The 20,068-nt window shown below is 43.8% G+C and overlaps 1 protein-coding gene across 5 annotated transcripts in view; it reads right to left on the reverse strand.

Annotated features, from left to right (window-relative positions):
- LOC139536095 (lysine-specific demethylase 2B-like) overlaps positions 1-20,068 on the reverse strand; it is a 52,933-nt gene that overhangs the window by 14,761 nt on the left and 18,104 nt on the right. For all 5 annotated transcript variants that reach the window (XM_071336286.1, XM_071336250.1, XM_071336276.1 and 2 more), the window contains exons 10-12: positions 19,717-19,843; positions 18,982-19,388; positions 18,789-18,875 (exon numbers count right to left, since the gene is read on the reverse strand). In XM_071336286.1, the coding sequence (XP_071192387.1) occupies positions 18,789-18,875; positions 18,982-19,388; positions 19,717-19,843 (621 nt within the window). The remainder of the gene's footprint in view (positions 1-18,788; positions 18,876-18,981; positions 19,389-19,716; positions 19,844-20,068) is intronic.

Below are 20,068 nucleotides of genomic sequence, written 5' to 3' on the forward strand. Positions count from 1 at the left end.
TAAAAATACATTTGAAAATAAGAGTAGCAAGGCTATATACAGACACCGGTTAGTCAGGCTTATTGAGGTAGTATGTACATGTAGGTATGGTTAAAGTGACTATGCATATATGATGAACAGAGAGAAGCAGTAGTGTAAAAGGAGGGGTTGGCGGGAGGTGGGACACAATGCAGATAGCCCAGTTAGTCAATGTGCGGAAGCACTGGTTGGTCAGCCCAATTGAGGTAGTATGTACATGGATGTATGGTTAAAGTGAGTATGCATATAAGATAAACAGAGAGTAGCAGCAGTGTAAAAGAGGGGTTGGGGGGGGGGCACACAATGTAAATAGTCCCGGGTAGAAGTCTTTTTGTCCTAGACTTGGCACTCCGGTACCGCTTGCCATGCAGTAGTAGAGAGAACAGTCTATGACTGGGGTGGCTGGAATAAACCCCCACTGCCTTCCATTCTGCTAGCAAATGTGCAATCTTTGGAAAATAAAATCGATGACCTACGCGGAAGATTAAACTACCAACATTCAAAACTGTAATATCTTATGCTTCATGGAGTCGTGGCTGAACGACGACATTATCAACATACAGCTGGCTGGTTATACGCTGTATCGGCAGGATAGAACAGCGGCGTCTGGTAAGACAAGGGGCGGGCGGACAATGTATTTTTGTAAATAACAGCTGGTGAACGATATCTAGGGAAGTCTCAAGGTTTTGCTCACCTGAGTTAGAGCATCTCCTGATAAGCTGTACACCACGCTATCTACCTAGAGAGTTCATCTGTATTTTTCGTAGCGGTCTACATACCACCACAGACTGAGGCTGGCACTAAGACTGCACTGAATGAGCTGTATTCCGTCATAAGCAAACAGGAAAACACTCACCCAAAGGCGGTGCTCCTAATAGTCGGGGGCTTTAATGCAGGAAAACTTAAATCAGTCTTACCAAATTTCTATCAGCATGTTAAATGTGCAAACAGAGGAAGATTTTTTTATAAATAAATACAATTAAACACCTCTGGACCACCTTTACTCCACTCACGCATACAATGCTCTCCGTCGCACTCCATTTGTCAAATCTGACCATAATTCTATCCTGATTCCTGCAGGAAGCACCAGTGACTCAATCAATAAAAAAAAATGGGTCAGATGAAGCAGATGCTAAGCTACATGACTGTTTTGCTAGCACAGACTGGAATAAGTTCCGGGATTCCTCCGATGGCATTGAGGAGTACACCACATCAGTCATTGGCTTCAACAATAAATGCATAGATGACGTCATCCCCACAGTGACCATACGTACATACCACAACCAGAAGCCATGAATTACAGGCAACATTCCCACTGAGCTAAAGGCTAGAGCTGCCGCTTTCAAGGAGCTGGAATCTAACCCGGAAGCTTATAAGAAATCCCGCTATGCCCCCCGACGAACCATCAAACAGGCAAAGCGTCAATACAGGACTAAGATCGAATTCATACTACACCCGGCTCTGACGCTTGTCGGATATGGCAGGGCTTGCAAACCATTACAGACTACAAAGGGAAGCACACCCGAGAGCTTCCCAGTGACACGAGCCTACCAGACGAGCTAAACTACTTCTATGCTCGCTTTGAGGCAAATAACACCGAAACATGCATGAGAGCACCAGCTGTTCCGGAAGACTGTGTGATCACGCTCTCCGCAGCTGATGTAAGACCTTTAAAACAGGTCAACAGGGCCAGACAGATGACCAGAACATGTACTGCGAGCATGCACTGACCAACTGGTAAGTGTCTTCACTGACATTTTCAACCTCTCCCTGTCCGAGTCTGTAATACCAACATGTTTCAAGCAGACCACCATCGTCCCTGTGCACAGGAACACTAAGGAAACCTGCCTAAATGGCTACTGACCCGTAGCACTCACGTCTGTAGCCATGAAGTGCTTTGAAAGGCTGGCCATGGCTCACAGCAACACCATTATCTCAGAAACCCTAGACCCACTCCAATTTGCATACCACCCTAACAGATGATGCAATCTCTACTGCACTCCACACTGCCCTTTCGCACCAGGACAAAAGAAACACCTATGTGAGAATGCTATTCATTGACTACAGCTCAGCGTTCAACACCATAGTGCCCTCAAAGCTCATCACTAAGCTAAGGACCCTGGGACTAAACACCTCCCTCTGCAACTGGATCCTGGACTTCCTGACGGGCCGCCCCCAGGTGGTAAGGGTAGATCGCAACACATCCGCCACACTGATTCTCAACACAGGGGCCCCTCAGGGGTGCATGCTCAGTCCCCTCCTGTTCTCCCTGTTCACTCATGACTCCACAGCCAGGCACGTCTCCAACACCATCATTAAGTTTGTTGATGACAACGACGAGACACCCTATAGGGAGGTGGTCAGAGACCTGGTCGTGTGGTGCCAACAGCCTCTCCCTCAATGTGATCAAGACAAAGGAGACAAAGGAGATAGTGGAGCAGGTTGAGAGCTTCAAGTTCATTGGTGTCCACATCACCAACAAACTAACATGGTCCAAGGAAGCACCCCAAGACAGTCGTGAAGAGGGCACGACAAAACCTATTCCCCCTCAGGAGACTGAAAAGATTTGGCATGGGTCCTCAGATCCTCAAAAGGTTCTACAGCTGCACCATCGATAGCAACCTGACTGGTTGCATCACTGCCTGGTATGGCAACTGCTCGGCCACCAATACAGAGGGTAGTGCGTATGGCCCAGTACATCACTGAGGCAAAGCTTCCTGCCATCCAGGACCTCTATACCAGGTGGTGTCAGAGGAAGGCCCTAAAAATTGCCAAAAACTCCGGCCACCCTAGTCGTAGACTGTTCTCTCTGCTACCGCACGGCAAGCGGTACCAGAGCGCCAAGTCTAGGTCCAAGATGCATCTAAACAGCTTCTACCCCCAAGCCATAAGACTCCTGAACATCTAATCAAATGGCTACCCAGACTATTTGCATTGCACCCCCCCCCCCCCCCTTTTACACCGCTGCTACTCAGTGTTGTTATCATCTATGCATAGTCACTTTAATAACTCTACCTACATGTACATATTACCTCAATTACCTTCGACTAACCGGTGCTCCCACACATTGACTCTGTACCGGTACGCCCCTGTATATAGTCTCGCTATTGTTATTTTACTGCTGCTCTTTAATTACGTATTACTTTTATTTCTTATTTAATTTTTTTTTACTGCATTGTTGGTTAGGGGCTCGTAAGTAAGCATTTCACTGTAAGGTCTACACCTGTTGAATTCGCCGCATGTGACTAATACAATTTGAAGTCATCAACATCTGACCTCACTCAAGTGAGAACATGCAATTTTTCTAACTCAAATCATCTGCACTCCAACATCTTAAAAGCTTGGTTTGAAAGTGTTTCCATGTTTCCCTAGCAACATTGTATGCCAAAACACTAACACTTTTACGTAACAACGAGAGGGCACAAGTTTATATATGCTGTAAAATTAAATTGAAGGCAGTGGGAGATGGAGGGGAGGGGAGAGGGGCTGCTTTGATGTGGAGCATTTTCCATTATTGAGTCTATTTCTTCCTGAGAGAGTGTTTATTTTCCCCTCTTATTTCTGGCCCTGAGCCAACGCAGAGACAACGTTGTAAGTGCTGCTCATAAAACACACACACACACGTTAAAATATTTTTCTGGATCAAAAAAGGTGGGTGTGGCAATAGCCATGGTCGGCCCATCGACGCAGCCGAATTCGGTCCGGTTCATGTGCAAGAACATTTGAGGCCCCCAATCTTGGCGGTGTAGAGTAATGTTTGCATTTTAAGCCAATTACCTGCAATTCTACACATGGAGCGGAGAGAAAATGTTGCAATATTATAGCGAATTCCTTGCGATTTAACATCCTGCCGTGGAGCTGAGAAAAATGTGCAATTCTATGCATTTTGCCATGGCTAATGCTGTAATATGCTCAAACAAAATCAATAATCCCGAATGTATTCATTTTTCCCCCTAGCTTTTATTTTGGTGAGTTAGTTCTCAAAGATTATATATATATTTTTAAATACAGTGGCCACAAAGGCAATACTTTGTAGAGCCACCTTTTGCAGCAATTACAGCTGCAAGTCTCTTCGGGTATGCCTCTATAAGCTTGGCACATCTAGCCACTGGGATTGTTGCCCATTCTTCAAGGCAAAACTGCTCCAGCTCCTTCAAGTTGGATGGGTTCCGCTGGTGTACAGCAATCTTTAAGTCATACCACAGATTCTCAATTGGATTGAGGTTTGGGCTTTGACGAGGCCATTCCAAGACATGTTTCCCCTTAAACCACTCAAGTGTTGCTTTAGCAGTATGCTTAGGGTCATTGTCCTGCTGGAAGGTGAACCTCCATCCCAGTCTCCAATCTCAAAGACTGAAACAGGTTACCCTCAAGAATTTCCCTGTATTTAGCACCATCCATAATTCCTTCAATTCTGACCAGTTTTCCAATCCCTGCCAATGAAAATAATAACATGATGCTGCCACCACCATGCTTCACTGTGGGGATGATGTTCTCGGGGTGATGAGAGGTGTTGGGTTTGCGCCAGACATAGCATTATCCTCGATGGACAAAAAACTACATTTTAGTCTCATCTGACCAGAATACCTTCTTCCATATGTTTGGGGAGTCTCCCAAATGCCTATTGGCGAACACCAAACGTGTTTACTTATTTTTTTCTTTAAGCAATGGCTTTTTTCTGGCCACTCTTCCGTAAAGTCCAGCTCTGTGGAGTGTTTGGCTTAAAGTGGTCCTATGGACAGATACTCCAATCTCCGCTGTGGAGCTTTGCAGCTTTGTTGCCTCTCTGATTAATGCCCTCCTTGCCAGGTCTGTGAGTTTTGGTGGGCGGCCCTCTCTTGGCAGGTTTGTTGTGGTGCAATATTCTTAAAAAATTGTAATAATGGATTTAATGGTGCTCTGTGGGATGTTCAAAGTTTCTGATATTTTTTTATAACCCAACCCTGATCTGTAGTTCTTCACAACATTGTACCTGACCTGTTTGGAGAGCACCTTGGTCTTCATGGTGCCGCTTGCTTGGTGGAGCCCCTTGCTTAGTGGTGTTGCAGACTCTGGGGCCTTTCAGAACAGGTGTATAAGTACTGAGATCATGTGACAGATCATGTGACACTTCAATTGCACACAGGTGGACTTTATTTAACTAATTGTGTGACTTCTGAAGGTAATTGGTTGCACCAGATCTTATTTAGGGGCTTCAGAGCAAAGGGGGTGAATACATATGCACACACCACTTTTTCATTTTTTTATTTTTTGAAACATTCAATTTTTTTAATTTCACTTCACCAATTTGGACTATTTGGTGTATGTCCATTAAATGAAATCCAAATAAAAATCCATTTAAATTACAGGTTGTAACGCAACAAAATAGGAAAAACGCCAAAGGTGATGAATACTTTTGCAAGGCACTGTATACAGTACCAGTCAAAAGATTGGACACACCTACTCATTCAAGGGTTTCTCTTTATTGTTCTACATTGTAGAATAATAGTGAAGACATGAAAACTATGAAATAACACATATGGAATCATCTAGCAACCAAAAAAGTATTACATAAAAATATATTTCATATTTGAGATTTTTCAAAGTAGCCACCCTTTGCCTTGATGACAGCTTTGCACACTCTTGGGCTCCCGAGTGGCGCAGCGGTCTAAGGCACTGCATCTCAGTGCAAGAGGCATTATTACAGTCCCTGGTTCGAATCCAGGCTGTATCACATCCAGCCATGACTGGGAGTCCCATAGGGCGGTGCACAATTGGCCCAAGTTTGTCCGGGGTAGGCCGTCATTGTAAATAAGAATTTGTTCTTAACTGACTTGCCTAGTTAAATAAAAGGCTACATTTACCTACAATGCATTTCAATCAACATGTGTGCCTTGTTAAAAGTACATTTGTGGAATTTCTTTCCTTCTTAATGCATTTGAGCCAATCAGTTGTGTTGTGACAAGGTAGGGTGGTATACAGAAGAAGCCCTATTTGGTAAAAGACCAAGTCCATATTATGGCAAGAACAGCTCAAATAGGAAAAGAGAAACAGCAGTCCATTATTACTATAAGACATGAAGGTCAGTCAAACCTGGAAGATTTCAAGATTCTTCAAGTGCAGTCGCAAAAACCAGCAAGCGCAATGAAGAAACTGTCTCTCATGAGGACCGCCACAGGAAAGAAAGACCCAGAGTTAACTCTAATGAACTTATCCTCTGCAGCAGAGGTAACTGCACCTCAGATTGCAGCCCAAATAAATGCTTCAGAGTTCAAGTAACAGACACATCTCAACATCAACTGTTCAGAGGGGACCGTGTGAAATCAGGCATTGGACACCAATAAGAAGAAGAAGAGACTTGCTTGGGTCAAGAAACACAAGTAATGGACATTAGACTGGTGGAAATCTGTCCTTTGGTCTGTTGAGTCCAAATTTGAGATTTTTCGTTCCAACCGCTGAGTCTTTGTGAGACGCAGAGTAGGTGAACAGATGATCTCCACATGTGTGGTTCCCACCATGAAGCATGGAGGAGGAGGTGTGATGGTGTGGAGGTGCTTTGTTGGTGACAATGATTTATTTAGAATTAAAAAAGGCAGCATTCTGCAGCGATACGCCATCCCATCTGATTTGTGCTTAGTGGGACTATCATTTGTTTTTCAACAGGACAATGACACAACACACCTCCAGGCTGAGTAAGGGCAATTTACCAAGAAGGAGAGTGATGGAGTGCTGCATCAGATGACCTGGCCTTCACAATCACCCGACCTCAACCCAATTGAGATGGTTTGGGATGAGTTGGACCGCAGAGTGATGGAAAAGCAGCCAACAAGTGCTCAGCATATTTGGGAACTCCTTCAAGACTGTTGGAAAAGCATTCCTCATAGGGCGGCGCACAATTGGCCCAGCGTCGTCCGGGGTAGGGGAGGGTTTGGCCGGTGTAGGCCGTCATTGTAAATAAGAATTTGTTCTTAACCGACTTGCCTAGTTAAATAAAAAGGTTAAATAAAATAAAAAGCTGGTTGAGAGAATGCCAAGAGTGTGCAAAGCTGTTATGGGTGGGTGGATATTTTGAAGAATCTCAAATATATTTTGATTTGTTTAACACTGTTTTGGTTACTACAGGATTCCATGTGTGTTATTTCAGTTTTGATGTCTTCACTATTATTCTATGTAAAAAATAGTAAAAATAAAGAAAAACCCCAAAATGAGTAGGTGAGTCCTAACTTTTGACTGGTACTGTATATAGGTACATTATCTTTTCTACATATTTCAAAATTACAACTTAGGCGGACCAGAAAACACCTAGGTGGAACACCCAAGCATTTTCTATACAGAACAATCCCTTATATAGATGTACTGTACGCAAACAACAAGGACATACAGGCTATGCCTGGTCACTTAAAAGACCCAGGGGATATTAGCTACTGTAAACAAACTCATATTTTAAATCATATTCAAAATCACACTGATTTTCATATAAATATATACTATTTTGATATTGAATACTGCAGAGTATTGTCTACACATTTCACTGTACCTGTGCACGTGACAAATAAAACTTGAAACATCCCGAGGGTACTGTGAACTCATCTATATTAGGCAGACTATTGGAGGTTTGTTTCTGTACTGAACAAAAATACAAAGCAACATGTAAAGTCTTGGTTCCATGTTTCATGAGCTGAAGATCCAGAAATGTTCACAAAAAGATTATTTCTCCCACATTTTGTGCACGTTTGTTTACATCCCTGTTAGTGAGTATTTCTCCTTTGCCAAGATAACGCATCCACCTGAAAGGTGTGGCATATCAAGAAGCTGATTAAACAGCATGATCAGTACACAGATGGACCTTGCGCTGGGGACAATAAAAAGCCACTCTAAAATGTGCAGTTGTCACACAACACAATGCCACAGATGTCTCAAGTTGAGAGAGTGTGCAATTGGCATGCTGACTGCAGGAATGTCCACCAGAACTGTTGGCAGAGAATTGAATGTTAATTTTTCTACCATAAGCCACCTCCAATGTCATTTTAGAGAATTTGGCAGTACACCCATCTGGCCTCACAACCGCAGACCATGTGTAACCAGCCCATCCCAGTACCTTCACATCAAGCTTCTTCAGCTGCGGGATCGTCTGAGACCAGTCACCCAGACAGCTGATGAAACTGAGGAGAATTTGTTTGTAATAAAGCCCTTTTTGTGGGGAAAAACTCATTCTAATTGGCTGCGCCCCTGCCCAGTCATGTGAAATCCATAGATTAGGGCCTAATGAATTAACTTCAATTGACTGATTTCCTTATTTAACTGTGAAATCGTTGAAATTGTTGCATGTTGCGTTTATACTTTTGTTCAGTATGCTTCAAAGAGATACTGCGCTCATCACGACCGTTCACCCATAGACCACAGGGTTATAATGTACGTCACTAAGCGGCACATACTGATATATGGTTATGGGCATAGATACACTACATAACCAAAAGTATGTGGGCAGCCCTTCAAATTAGTGGATTTGGCTATTTCAGCCACACTCATTGCGGACAGGTGTATAAAAATGGAGCACACAGCCATGCAATTTCCATAGACAAACATTGGCAGTAGAATGGCCCGTACTGAAGATCTCAGTGACTTTCAACGTGGCACCGTCATAGAATACTACCTTTCCAACAAGTCAGTTTGTCAAATTTCTGCCATGCTAGAGCTGCCCCGGTCAACTGTAAGTACTGTTATTGTGAAGTGGAAACTTCTAGAAGCAACAACAGATCAGCCGGGAATTGGTAGGCCACACAAGCTCACATAACAGGGCCGCGAGAAGTTAAGTGCATAGCACGTAAAAAACGCCTGTCCTCGGTTGCAACACTCACTACAGAGTTCGAAACTGCCTCTGGAAGCAACGTCAGCCTCAGAACTGTTTGTCGGGAGCTTTATGAAATGGGTTTCCATGGCCGAAGCCGCACACAAGCCTAACACCATGCCCAAACCGGATACGGTGCGTACGCAAGTTGATTTTGTCCCCCCAGACAGAACGCAATCACGACACGCAGGTTGAAATATCAAAACAAACTCAACCAATTATATTAATTTGGGGACCGGTCGAAAAGCATTAATCATTTATGTCAATTTAGCTAGCTAGCTTGCAGTTGCTAGCTAATTTGTCCTGGTATATAAAATGTTGAGTTGTTATTTTACCTGATATGCAAAGTCCTCTACTCTGAAAATTAATCCACACATAAAACGGTTACCGAATCGTTTCTAGTCATCTCTCCTCCTTCCAGGCTTTTTCTTTATATGGCGATTGGCATCAAACTTTCATAATAAGGTGTATTACAACTACCGACCGACCTCAGTTCATCTTTCAATCACCCACGTGTGTATAACCAATGAGGAGATGGCACGTGGGTATTTGCTTCTAAAAGACAATGAGGAGATGGGAGAGGCAGGACTTGCATCGCGTTCGGAATAACAAATAGAAGCACCTTCTATTTTAGTGGCAACGAAGACGCTCGTTGGCACGTGCGAGCAGTGTGGGTGCAATGATTGAATAACATGTATGTGTAAATTTATTTTGCAACGCTTGCACACTTGACACGTGCAGTTTGGGTAGCGTGTAAGATCTCCATGCGTAATGCCAAATGTCGGCTGGAGTGGTGTAAAGCTCGCTGCCGCCATTGGACTCTGGAGCAGTGGAAACGTGTTCTCTAGAGTAATGAATCACACTTCACCTTCTGGCAGTCTGACGGATGAATCTGGGTTTGGCGGAAGCCAGGAGAACGCTACCTGCCCGTATCCATAGTGCCAACTGTAAAGTTTGGTGGAGGATGAATAATGGTCTGGGGTGTTTTTTCATGGTTTGGGCTAGGCCCCTTAGTTCCAGTGAAGGGAATTCTTAACGCACAGCAAACAATGACATTCTAGACCATTCTGTGCTTCCAACTTGGTGGCAACAGTTTGGGGAAGGCCCGTTCCTGTTTCAGCATGACAATTTCCCAGTGCACAAAGGGAGGTCCATACAGAAATGGTTTGCCAAGATCGGTGTGGAAGAACTTGACTGGCCTGCACAGAGCCCTGACCTCAACCCCATCGAACACCTTTGGGATGAATTGGAACGCCGACTGCGACTAGGCCAAATCGCCAAACATCAGTGCCCGACCTCACTAATGCTCGTGGCTGAATGGAAGCAAGTCCCAGCAGCAATGTTCCAACGTCTAATGGAAAGCCTTCCCAGAAGAGTGGAGGCTGTTATAGCAGCAAAGGAGGGATCAATTCCATATTAATGCCCATGATTTTGGAAAGAGATATTTGACGAGCAGGTGTCCATGTACTTTTGTACTGTATATACACTGAACAAAAATATTTAAAAAAAAAAACATGCAACAATTTCAAAGGTTTTACTGGAGTTACAGTTCATTTAAGGAAATCAGTCAATTAGGTCCTAATCTATGGAATTTCACATGACTGGGAAAACAGATATGCATCTATTGATCACAGACACCTTCTTTTTTTTTAAAGGTAGAGGCGTGGATCAGAAATCCAGCCAGTATCTGGTGTGACCATTTTCCTCATGCAGTGCAACATCTTCACATAGAGTTGATCTGACTGTTGATTGTGGAATGTTGTCCCACTCTTCAATGGCTGTGCGAAGTTGCTGGACATTGGCGGGAACTGGAACATGTTGTCGTACACGTCGATCCAGAGCATTCCAAACGTACTCAAATCGGTGACATGTTTGGTGAGTATGCAGACCATGGAAGAACTGGGACATTTTCAGCTTCCAGGAATTGTGTACAGATCCTTGTGACATGGGCCCGTGCATTATCATGCTCAAACATGAGATGATGGCGGCGGATGAATGGCACGAAAATGGGTCTCATCACGGTATCTCTGTGCATTCAAATTGCCATCTATAAAATGCAATTGTGTTCATTGTCCGTAGCTTATGCCTGCCCATAACCCCACCATGGGGCACTCCGTTCACATCAGCAAACCGCTCGCCCACACAACACCAGTGAGGCTGGTTGGACGTACTGCCAAATTCTAAAACTAAAGTTGGATGCAGCTTTTGGTAGAGAAAGGAACATTAAATTCTCTGGAAACATCTCTGGTGGACACTCCTGCAGTCAGCATGCCAATTGCACGCCCCCTCAAAACTTGAGACATCTGTGGCATTGTGTTGTTTGACAAAACTGCACATTTTAGAGTAGCCTTTATTGTCCCCAGCACAAGGTGCACCTGTGTAATGATCATGCTGTTTAATCAGCTTCTTGATATGCCACACCTGTCAGGGGGATGGATTGTCCTGGCAAAGGAGAACTGCTCACTAACAGGGATGTAAACAAATGTGTGCACAAAATTTTTGAGAAATAAGCTTTTTGTGTGTATGGGATCGCTGAGCTTTTTAGCCTACTCGAGTATTTCATATCTATTGCTTCTGATATTGCTATGTAGCCCAGATTGTCTCTTTCCAATTATACCTGACAAATTGTCAATTTTTGATACTTTATATATAATTTTTTAATATGCATCGACTGCCCATTTGCCAGTCTCTAATGAACTATCTGCTTGCACCTGTTGCGCCTGTTACGCACAGCAGGTGTTTTAAGTACGTGTCTTCTTAATTTGTTTGTACAGCACTGATGAAGGCATGAGGCCAAAACATATGCTCAGTTTATTGAATTTGTTTTATTAGCACCTTGCACTTTCTGTATTATTTTGAGTGTGGATTAAATTAATGATATTATTTTTTGCATCTTGGCCTCTTTGGGTTATTCCTCTTCATGGTTGAGTGCAAGTACTTTTTGAACTCTACAGATACTCTCCCACGCACTAGCCACCTTTCATTCTATCCTGAGCTAACCCTCATACTGACTTTCTATCTATTATTTCAACTCGTGAAACATGGGACCAACACTTTACATGTTGCGTTTAGATTTTTGTTCAGTGTATAACCTAGCTGTGTACAGTACATGGTGATTGGGCACGAGCTATGCCAGAGGAAATGTGGTTACTGTGAATTCAAATGGCAGGTATCCAACAGGCACTTGTTTCCACAGCAACCCACGGTACTGAACATGTGTTACTTTCCCCCCATCCTGTGATTTACAGTTGGTAATGGCATGTACTAAGGAAATGCAGGTGAATGCTGACTGACTGCTCAGAGCTGCACCAGCAACACTGGGTGTGTGTACTGCTTTATATTTCTATCTGAAGAGCATTATGCAAAACACAATATGTGAGTCAGAATAATAACAACATTGAAATTGCTAATTCACTAATCCCTTTGATCCTCATACTAAATCACTAAGCTGTGCACACTCCACCTCCTCCCTATCCTCACTCAATGACCAACCAGCGGGACTAACAGGTTTTGCAAGAATAAAACCACAAACCGCTTTGGAAGAATTTGCATGATGTAATGAGGTGTTTGAATTCAATAGAATGGTTATGTCATCATAACATTCTCCACCTAGCCTAGTGAGAGCAGTAGGAAGAGATGAGATAAATCAGTGATCACAATTACAGCAAAGAATGGAACAAAAAACAGCCACAGCCAATCAGGTGTATCAGATTTCTATAGCAACATCAGCAGTGCACATTTTCCAAGGATCAGCATAGCAACAACAAACATCCTATTATTCCTGTGACATGCAGAGAGAGTTGGGTAGCCAACCAAGTGCTGCTACCACTGGACAGAGAAAACGCAAATAACCTATCAGCGAAGAACATTAGGGTCAGGGGCTAAACCTTGCCTTGTTCTAGACTTATCCTAAAACAAGTGTACACCAAGCAGAGTGGCTAGGCTGGGGTGATCAGAGATCTTGGCAAAATAATATTTTATTTTAGATATTGGGGGCATCTATAATCTGTGGTGGAATCCAAGGATCTCTGTTTGGATTACAGACTCGGGGCCTGACTGAGCCAGAGAGGAAGTGCAGATAACTAAAGAAGACTCGTTTTCTTATGCTCCCTCTTGTCTCTCTGCAGCAGACATACAGTGCATTCGGGAAGTATTCAGACCCCTTGACTTTTTCCACATTTTGTTACGTTACAGCCTTATTCTAAAATTGATTAAATAGTTTTTTCCCTAAATCAGTCTACACACAATACCCAATAATCACAAAGCAAAAACAGGTTGACATTTTTGAAAATGTATTAAAAATAAAATAAATTATAATAAAGAAAACTTTGTCACATGCGCCGAATACGACAAGTGTAGACTTCACCGTGAAATGCTTACTTACAAGCCCTTAACCAACAGCGCAGTTCAAGAAAATATTTACCAAGTAGACTAAAATAATAAATAACAATTTAAAAGTAACACAATAAGAATAACGAGGCTATATACAGGGGTCACCGGTACCGAGTCAGTGTGCGGGGGTACAGGCTAGTTGAGGTAATCTGTACATGTAGGTGGGGGCGAAGTGACTATGCATAGGTAACAAACAAACAGTGAGTAGCAGCAGTGTACGAAAGGGGAGGGGGGAGGGGTCCAATGTAAATTGTCCGTTGCCGATTTTATGAATTGTTCAGTCGTCTTATGGCTTGGGGGTAGAAGCTGTTGAGGAGCCTTTTGGTCCGAGACTTGGCGCTCAGGTACCTCTTGCCGTGCGGTAGCAGAGAAAAAACAGTCTATAACTTGGTTGACTGGAGTCTCTGACAATTTTATGGGCTTTCCTCTGACACTGCCTATTATATAGGTCCTGGATGGCAGGAAGCTTGGCTGATGTACTGGGCCGTTCGCACTACCCTCTGTAGCGCCTTGCGGTCAGATGCCAAGCAGTTGCCATACCAGGCGGTGATGCAACCGGTCAGGATGCTCTCGATGGTGCAGCTGTAGAACCTTTTGAGGATCTGGGGACCCATGCCAAATATCACATTTACATAAGTATTCAGACCCTTTACTCAGTACTTTGTTGATGCACCTTTGACAGCGATTACAGCCTCGAGTCTTCGAGTATGACGCTACAAGCTTGGCACAGCTGTATTTGAGGAGTTTCTCCCATTATTCTCTGCAGATCCTCTCAAGCTCTGTCAGGTTGGACGGGGAGTGTTGCTGCACAGCTATTTTCAGGTCTCTCCAGAGAAGTTCGATCGGGTTCTAATCTGGGCTCTGGCTGGGCCATTCAAGGACATTCAGAGACTTGTCCCAAAGCCCCTCCTGCATTGTCTTGGCTTTGTCCTGCATTGTCTTGGCTTTGGTCATTGTCCTGTTGGAAGATGAACCTTCGCCCCAGTCTCAGGTCCTGATCTCTCTGTACTTTGCGCCATTCATCTTTCCTTCGATCCTGACTAGTCTCCCAGTCCCTTCCACTGAGGAGTGGCTTTTGTCTGGCCACTCTACCATAAAAGCCTGATTGGTGGAGTGCTGCAGAGATGGTTGTCCTTCTGGAAGGTTCCCTCATCTCCACAGAGGAACTCTGGAGCTCTGTCAGAGTGGCCATTGGATTCTTGGTCACCTCCCTGACCAAGGCCCTTCTCCCTCGATTGCTCAGTTTGGCCGGGCGGCCAGCTCTAGGAAGAGTCTTGGTGGTTCCAAACTTCTTCCATTTAAGAATGATGGAGGCCACCGTGTTCTTGGAGACCTTCAATGCTGCAGAAATGTTTTGGTACCCTTCCCCAGATCTGTGCCTCGACAACCCTGTCTCTGAGCTCTACGTACAATTCCTTCGACCTCATGGCTTGGTTTATTCTCTGACATGCACCGTCAACTGTAGGACCTTATACAGACAAGTGTGTGCCTTTCCAAATCATGTCCAATCAATTTAATTTACCACAGGTGGACTCCAATCAAGTTGGGAGAAACATCTCAAGGATGATCAATAGCAAAAGGATGGACCTGAGCTCAATTTCAAGTCTCATTGCAAAGGGTCTGAATATTTATGGAAATAAGGTACGTTTTTTGTATTTTATAAATTTGATAACATTTCTAAAAACCTATTTTTGCTTTGTCATTATGGGGTATTGTGTGTAGATTGATGGAAAAATGTTTATTTAATCAATTTTAGAATAAGGCTGTAACGTAACAAAATGTGTTAAGTCAAAATGGTCTGAATACTTTCCGAATGCACTGTACAGTCAGCAATATGTTTGAAACATCAAATCGCAGTATCGGATCGCAATACATATAGAATCATAATACATATCGTATCGGCACCTAAGTATCGTGATAATATTGTACCGTGAGGTCCCTGGCAATTCCCAGCCCTAACATGCAGCGTTCTATGATCTGTCCTGTCACCGGTCACCTCCTTGACATATCTGTCACAAGCAACCATAGACAATGACAGAGGATCCATTTTGCCCATATCAAAAGTCATAACCCAACAGGTTACCTGACAGCATTTAGTGATTTTCAAGTTAACCTGGCTCAAAGGAGTAGATCTAACGCTGTCAGATCGGACCTGACCCCAAAGGACCACGGACCTTACATGAGAAAATATGTTCCAGACAGCCCTCCACATTGTCCTGAAAATCCCCTCGTCTCCCAGCAACACAAAAACACAATAGGATTGGGAATCCTGTAGAGCAGTGACAGAAGGGTGTAAATCTCCATCTAAAAAGAGGAAGTGAAACTAACTTTACAGAACCTGAACTGACCCATCAGTCAGTCTCAGGAAGCTCAGGTCATTGAGTGACATAAGATGTTCCTCATCATATCCCAAATGGAGACTGTACAGGGAGCATTATATCTCCTTGCAAGGACATGCAATGACAGAAATGTAGCTTATCTATCTCATCAGCGTCAAAGCCTTCCATGCTTAGAAAGTTTGTTATCTGTAAACTATGTAATGCATTACCAGAGCACACATGTAGGTATGTTATGTAGCTAGCTAGTAGGGCCCTGTGATTTGGTTAATCATGTCACATGACATGGATTTTAACCTTTAAAGCTTTTTTATCAAAGCTGTCCCATTTTCTTTTTATGTCAGATGGTCCAGAACTTTCCAGAATTGCTTTCATTTTTGGTCTAATTCTCATTTCTGGTAAAGGCTTAAAATAATGGTGAAAATCCAGGTCATGTGACATGATTAACCAAGACACAGGACCCTAGATCTAAGGTATGATGATGAACATTCCTCTACAAACCAGCGTGCTATTCCTTAGCTCAGCAAAGCTGAGGTTCAGCAGAGGAGTTGGAGTATGTGCCACAGTGTAATAACCTACTGCGTCACAGTGGAACACAGGAAGACCTGCTCAATTTGAATAGCCCATATCCACACAGGCACACGCCCAATCAGTCATACAGCACAAACAAACACGATGTGTGATCTTAGATAAAACACCACTGCTGGTAAACCTCAAAAACGCAAGCGAGGAATAATAGATGCAAGGCTCTCTTAGACTGAGGCACTGAGCTCCCAGAGGTACTGTCAAAAAATATAGATCGTGATTTATTTGAGGTTACTTTGTGAAAATGTATGTATGGCGATCAAAAAGGTTTGTTGCTAATGCCCACCCCCCCCCCCCAAAAAAACAGTTGTCCAAACATTGACACTGTTATTGTGGGCTTCTGGGGGATTTACAAGCCTAATGAATTTGCTCTTGATATAACAACTCAAAGGCATTTATCTCAATCTATCATCTCATAGGCACTGAGCACATGAGAATAATAATCATCTGCAACCAGACAGTTGAGATGGAGGTGATATATATATTTTTTTTTGAACACCAAAAACATGCACATCCCTATCGAACAGGAACACCACGTACAAATGCTGTGTTGATATCAACAGCAACAGGGAGGGAAAAAATATATTCCGCCATCTCATCTGTGGCAGGATCGAAAAGAATTAAACTGTATCCAATGATAAACACACTCACAGTCAGTGTATAATTGGAAGGGGCTGTGGAATGCAGTGCTATGACTATGTGGCAGAGGAGTCTATACACAAACACAATCTTCCTCAGCGTTTACATACACAATCTCCTGGCTCATTTACGTGCCATAGCCAATTCATACAGTACACATCAACTATATTCCCTCATTATCATACACAATTGCAGGCACAATAAATATATTAAATGTATCAGATGTATTCTTCCCTGTTCATACATACAAACCTATTAAATATTCATCTCTAATCTGCATCTTTCTGCCTGATCTCTCACACACATTCTTGTTGTTTATCTCGTTTCTCTTCCCTGTTCTGGAACAACCAGTAGTTTCCCTGAGGACTGATGCTGCTGTCTGAACGGTCTGTGCCATCACACCTCCTTACTGCATTTCTCAGGCACACACACAACCTGTAAATCAACATACAACCACAGGGAAGAAAATAAAGAACACAAGAAAGGAGGCTAACACAGAAACAGAAGCAGCATTTCTCTTCAGGTGGCTCCCTTTCCCTACAACAATCAATCACCACTCAGCTCAATTAACTGTGCCTCACAGACAGACACATTCCTCTCCTTTGCTATGTCCCGAGGAGTTCAGTGCGCTAACCAACCTGCTCAGCCTCTGAGTCGTAATCCTCATCGTCAGTGCTCAGCGACATGGCCATGGCTGCTTTTCATACCCTGACCAACTCACAGCAAACTGACATGGCTGCAGCCCGCCCCAGCCTGAGCCTCCTCCTCATCCAGCTGCTGCTGCCGTCTACCGCACAGCCCTCCCTCCTGCTCCACAATCTTCCAGCAAAGGCAATATACACAGCAGAGCAGAGCAGGCTAGCTCATGAATAGGGAATGGCTAGGTCTCTGGGAGGAAGGAGTACAGGGAGACAGTGCAGCCAATGGGGAGACCATATGCAGATAAGGTATTTGAATATGTGCAGTGGAGCCCCACCTTCTTCCAGTCAGGAAGGAGAATGCAGAACCAGTTTGGGGATATTCCTACATGAGCAGGATCACTGGGAAGGAAGACCAGACAAATTCAGCCAATAGAGAGACAGATGGTGTTTTATTCCAAAAGGAACACAAAAAGAGCCCACAGAATCAGCATCTGGCCTTTAAATTGATCAACGACGTGTAGGGGGAGCAGCAGACCACAGATTTCTATGATCAAAATCCATCCCATATGCAGCTATGTGCTACTGTGTCCACATCACACTTCTTTGTGAGGGATTAATCTAGTCTGTTGCTTTCCTGCCTGCCCACTGCATCAGTGAATCTGGCTTTGATTGCTCTGCTCTGGCTTCTACTTTATGCCCAGCTGTACGGTGGTTGGTTGGAGCTTTTAATGCAGTAAAGGAAGTTAAAGATCAAAAGGGGCTTCACACAGACCATTTTCTATCATGCCGCCACTCCTCCCCTCAATCCCCATTCTGTCTTAGTCAATACAACAGTAGAAGTGATGTCTAATGAGATGCAGTGACAATTAAGCATTTTTGGACTTCGATACACAATAATAAATCAGACTTATTTGCAAATTATTTGTCAAGCTGATCAATAGGCCTAGATAGATCACCCATAAGGAGCATAGTTTTAGTTAACCTTTTATCAGTAAACTCAAAGCCCTCACTTGGTAAACAAGATCACGCAGAACAGTGTTAATTATCCAACAATGACAGACACTGTGGATGAGACCCAGCTGTGACATGGAAGAGATGAGGAGCAAAACAATACAGAAAATCTCATTATCTCCCTCGTTAGGCAATTCTGCAGCCCGCTAAATCAACATTATGCAAATAAGTACAACCACTGCTCTAGGGAAGAAGATAATCTAGTTTGAGAGAGAGACACGAGTACCAAAATCACAACATACGCCCTGCTCTACTAAGCCAAGACAGAGTATGAATATGGGCAGGCTTTCAGATGACAAATGAATGACAATACTGAGGCTACAAACACCGCATTCTCACCTTGGCAGACTTCTTGGGCCAGAACACCACAGGTACACCAGTGGCAGCCATTTTGGGATCATCGTCTTCATGTTCCTTCAAGACAACCTGGGGAACGGGTAAAAGAGTAAGTTCCTGTGTTTTGTAATGGTACGTCCAGATATTTACACAGAGACAGAAAATACATTAGAGCTGAGCTGGACGAGGCACATACCTTCATGTCATCCAGCAGGGCCTGGGGGTCCTCCATGCCATCTGGGACACATTTCTTATTTTCGGGGAGTGCTTCCAACTTCTCCACCAGGGCCTTAAGGCCCTTCAGTTCAAACTCAGTCAAATGAGTCCATTTACTCTGAGACTCTGAGCCTGGCGAACCAGAGGGGGTTTTGGGGAACTCTGGAGGCTGGATGGAGGTGGGGATGCAGCTATCATCCAAGGCAGCTTTGAGAGGCTGAGGGGCGCTGGGTTTACCCTTCCTGTTATCAGGAGAGCAGGGGTCATCAAATGCTGACCTGTCACTCCGTTCTTCTCGTTCCTGCTGCGTCTCGCAGGAGTCCTCCTCGTCCATGTCCTGACTTGGCGAGTCAGAGGGGCTCTCAGTGCTCAGCTTCGTCTCCAAATCTGAAGAAGTGCAGGAGGAGGATGAGAGAAGACTAAAGGACCAGTCTGATGTGCTCCATGTGTAACCATTCCGGTCAGATTATAATTTCTGTCACTTTCATCATGCTAGCTATCATTTCTGTGATAACGCAGTCTCACTGATTAAACAGAGGTCAGAGGTGTTATAACATTGGCTCTTAGCAAAGGATTAGAGAGTTACCCACTTGTGAGTGGTAATTACAACAAGAGTGCAAGGCAGGAGCTCTCGGGATAGAAGAAAGATTTAAGCAGCATTCATGGACACACCCGGGTCATTGGTTAAACAGCTCCATTAGTTGGGCTCACTCACCGATTAGCAGAGGCTCTCTGTGAAACTCCGGAGCAAGATAGGAGCGCTTGGTCAGGCAGTGCACGTACCTCTCCAGGACATACCAGCACATCTCATTGTAGAACGGGTAGCGGAACTTGGAATGAACCTGAAACGAGTTTGGAGAGAAAATGTGATTATACAAAAGTCTCTAAAAAGACAATCAGGGTAGTCATTCCCATGTTTAGTCTGCTACCATTTTGTACTGATTAACAAGAGTTAACGCCTAATCTTCACTGTAGGTCTGGTGGTTTATTTACTTCCTTCTGTATTAATACTCAAGCAGTAGGCCTAATGTCTGGGACTAGACAGTTATCATTTACTCTAGGCTAAA

Source organism: Salvelinus alpinus, chromosome 1, assembly GCF_045679555.1.
Source record: "Salvelinus alpinus chromosome 1, SLU_Salpinus.1, whole genome shotgun sequence".
NCBI lineage: Eukaryota > Metazoa > Chordata > Actinopteri > Salmoniformes > Salmonidae > Salvelinus > Salvelinus alpinus.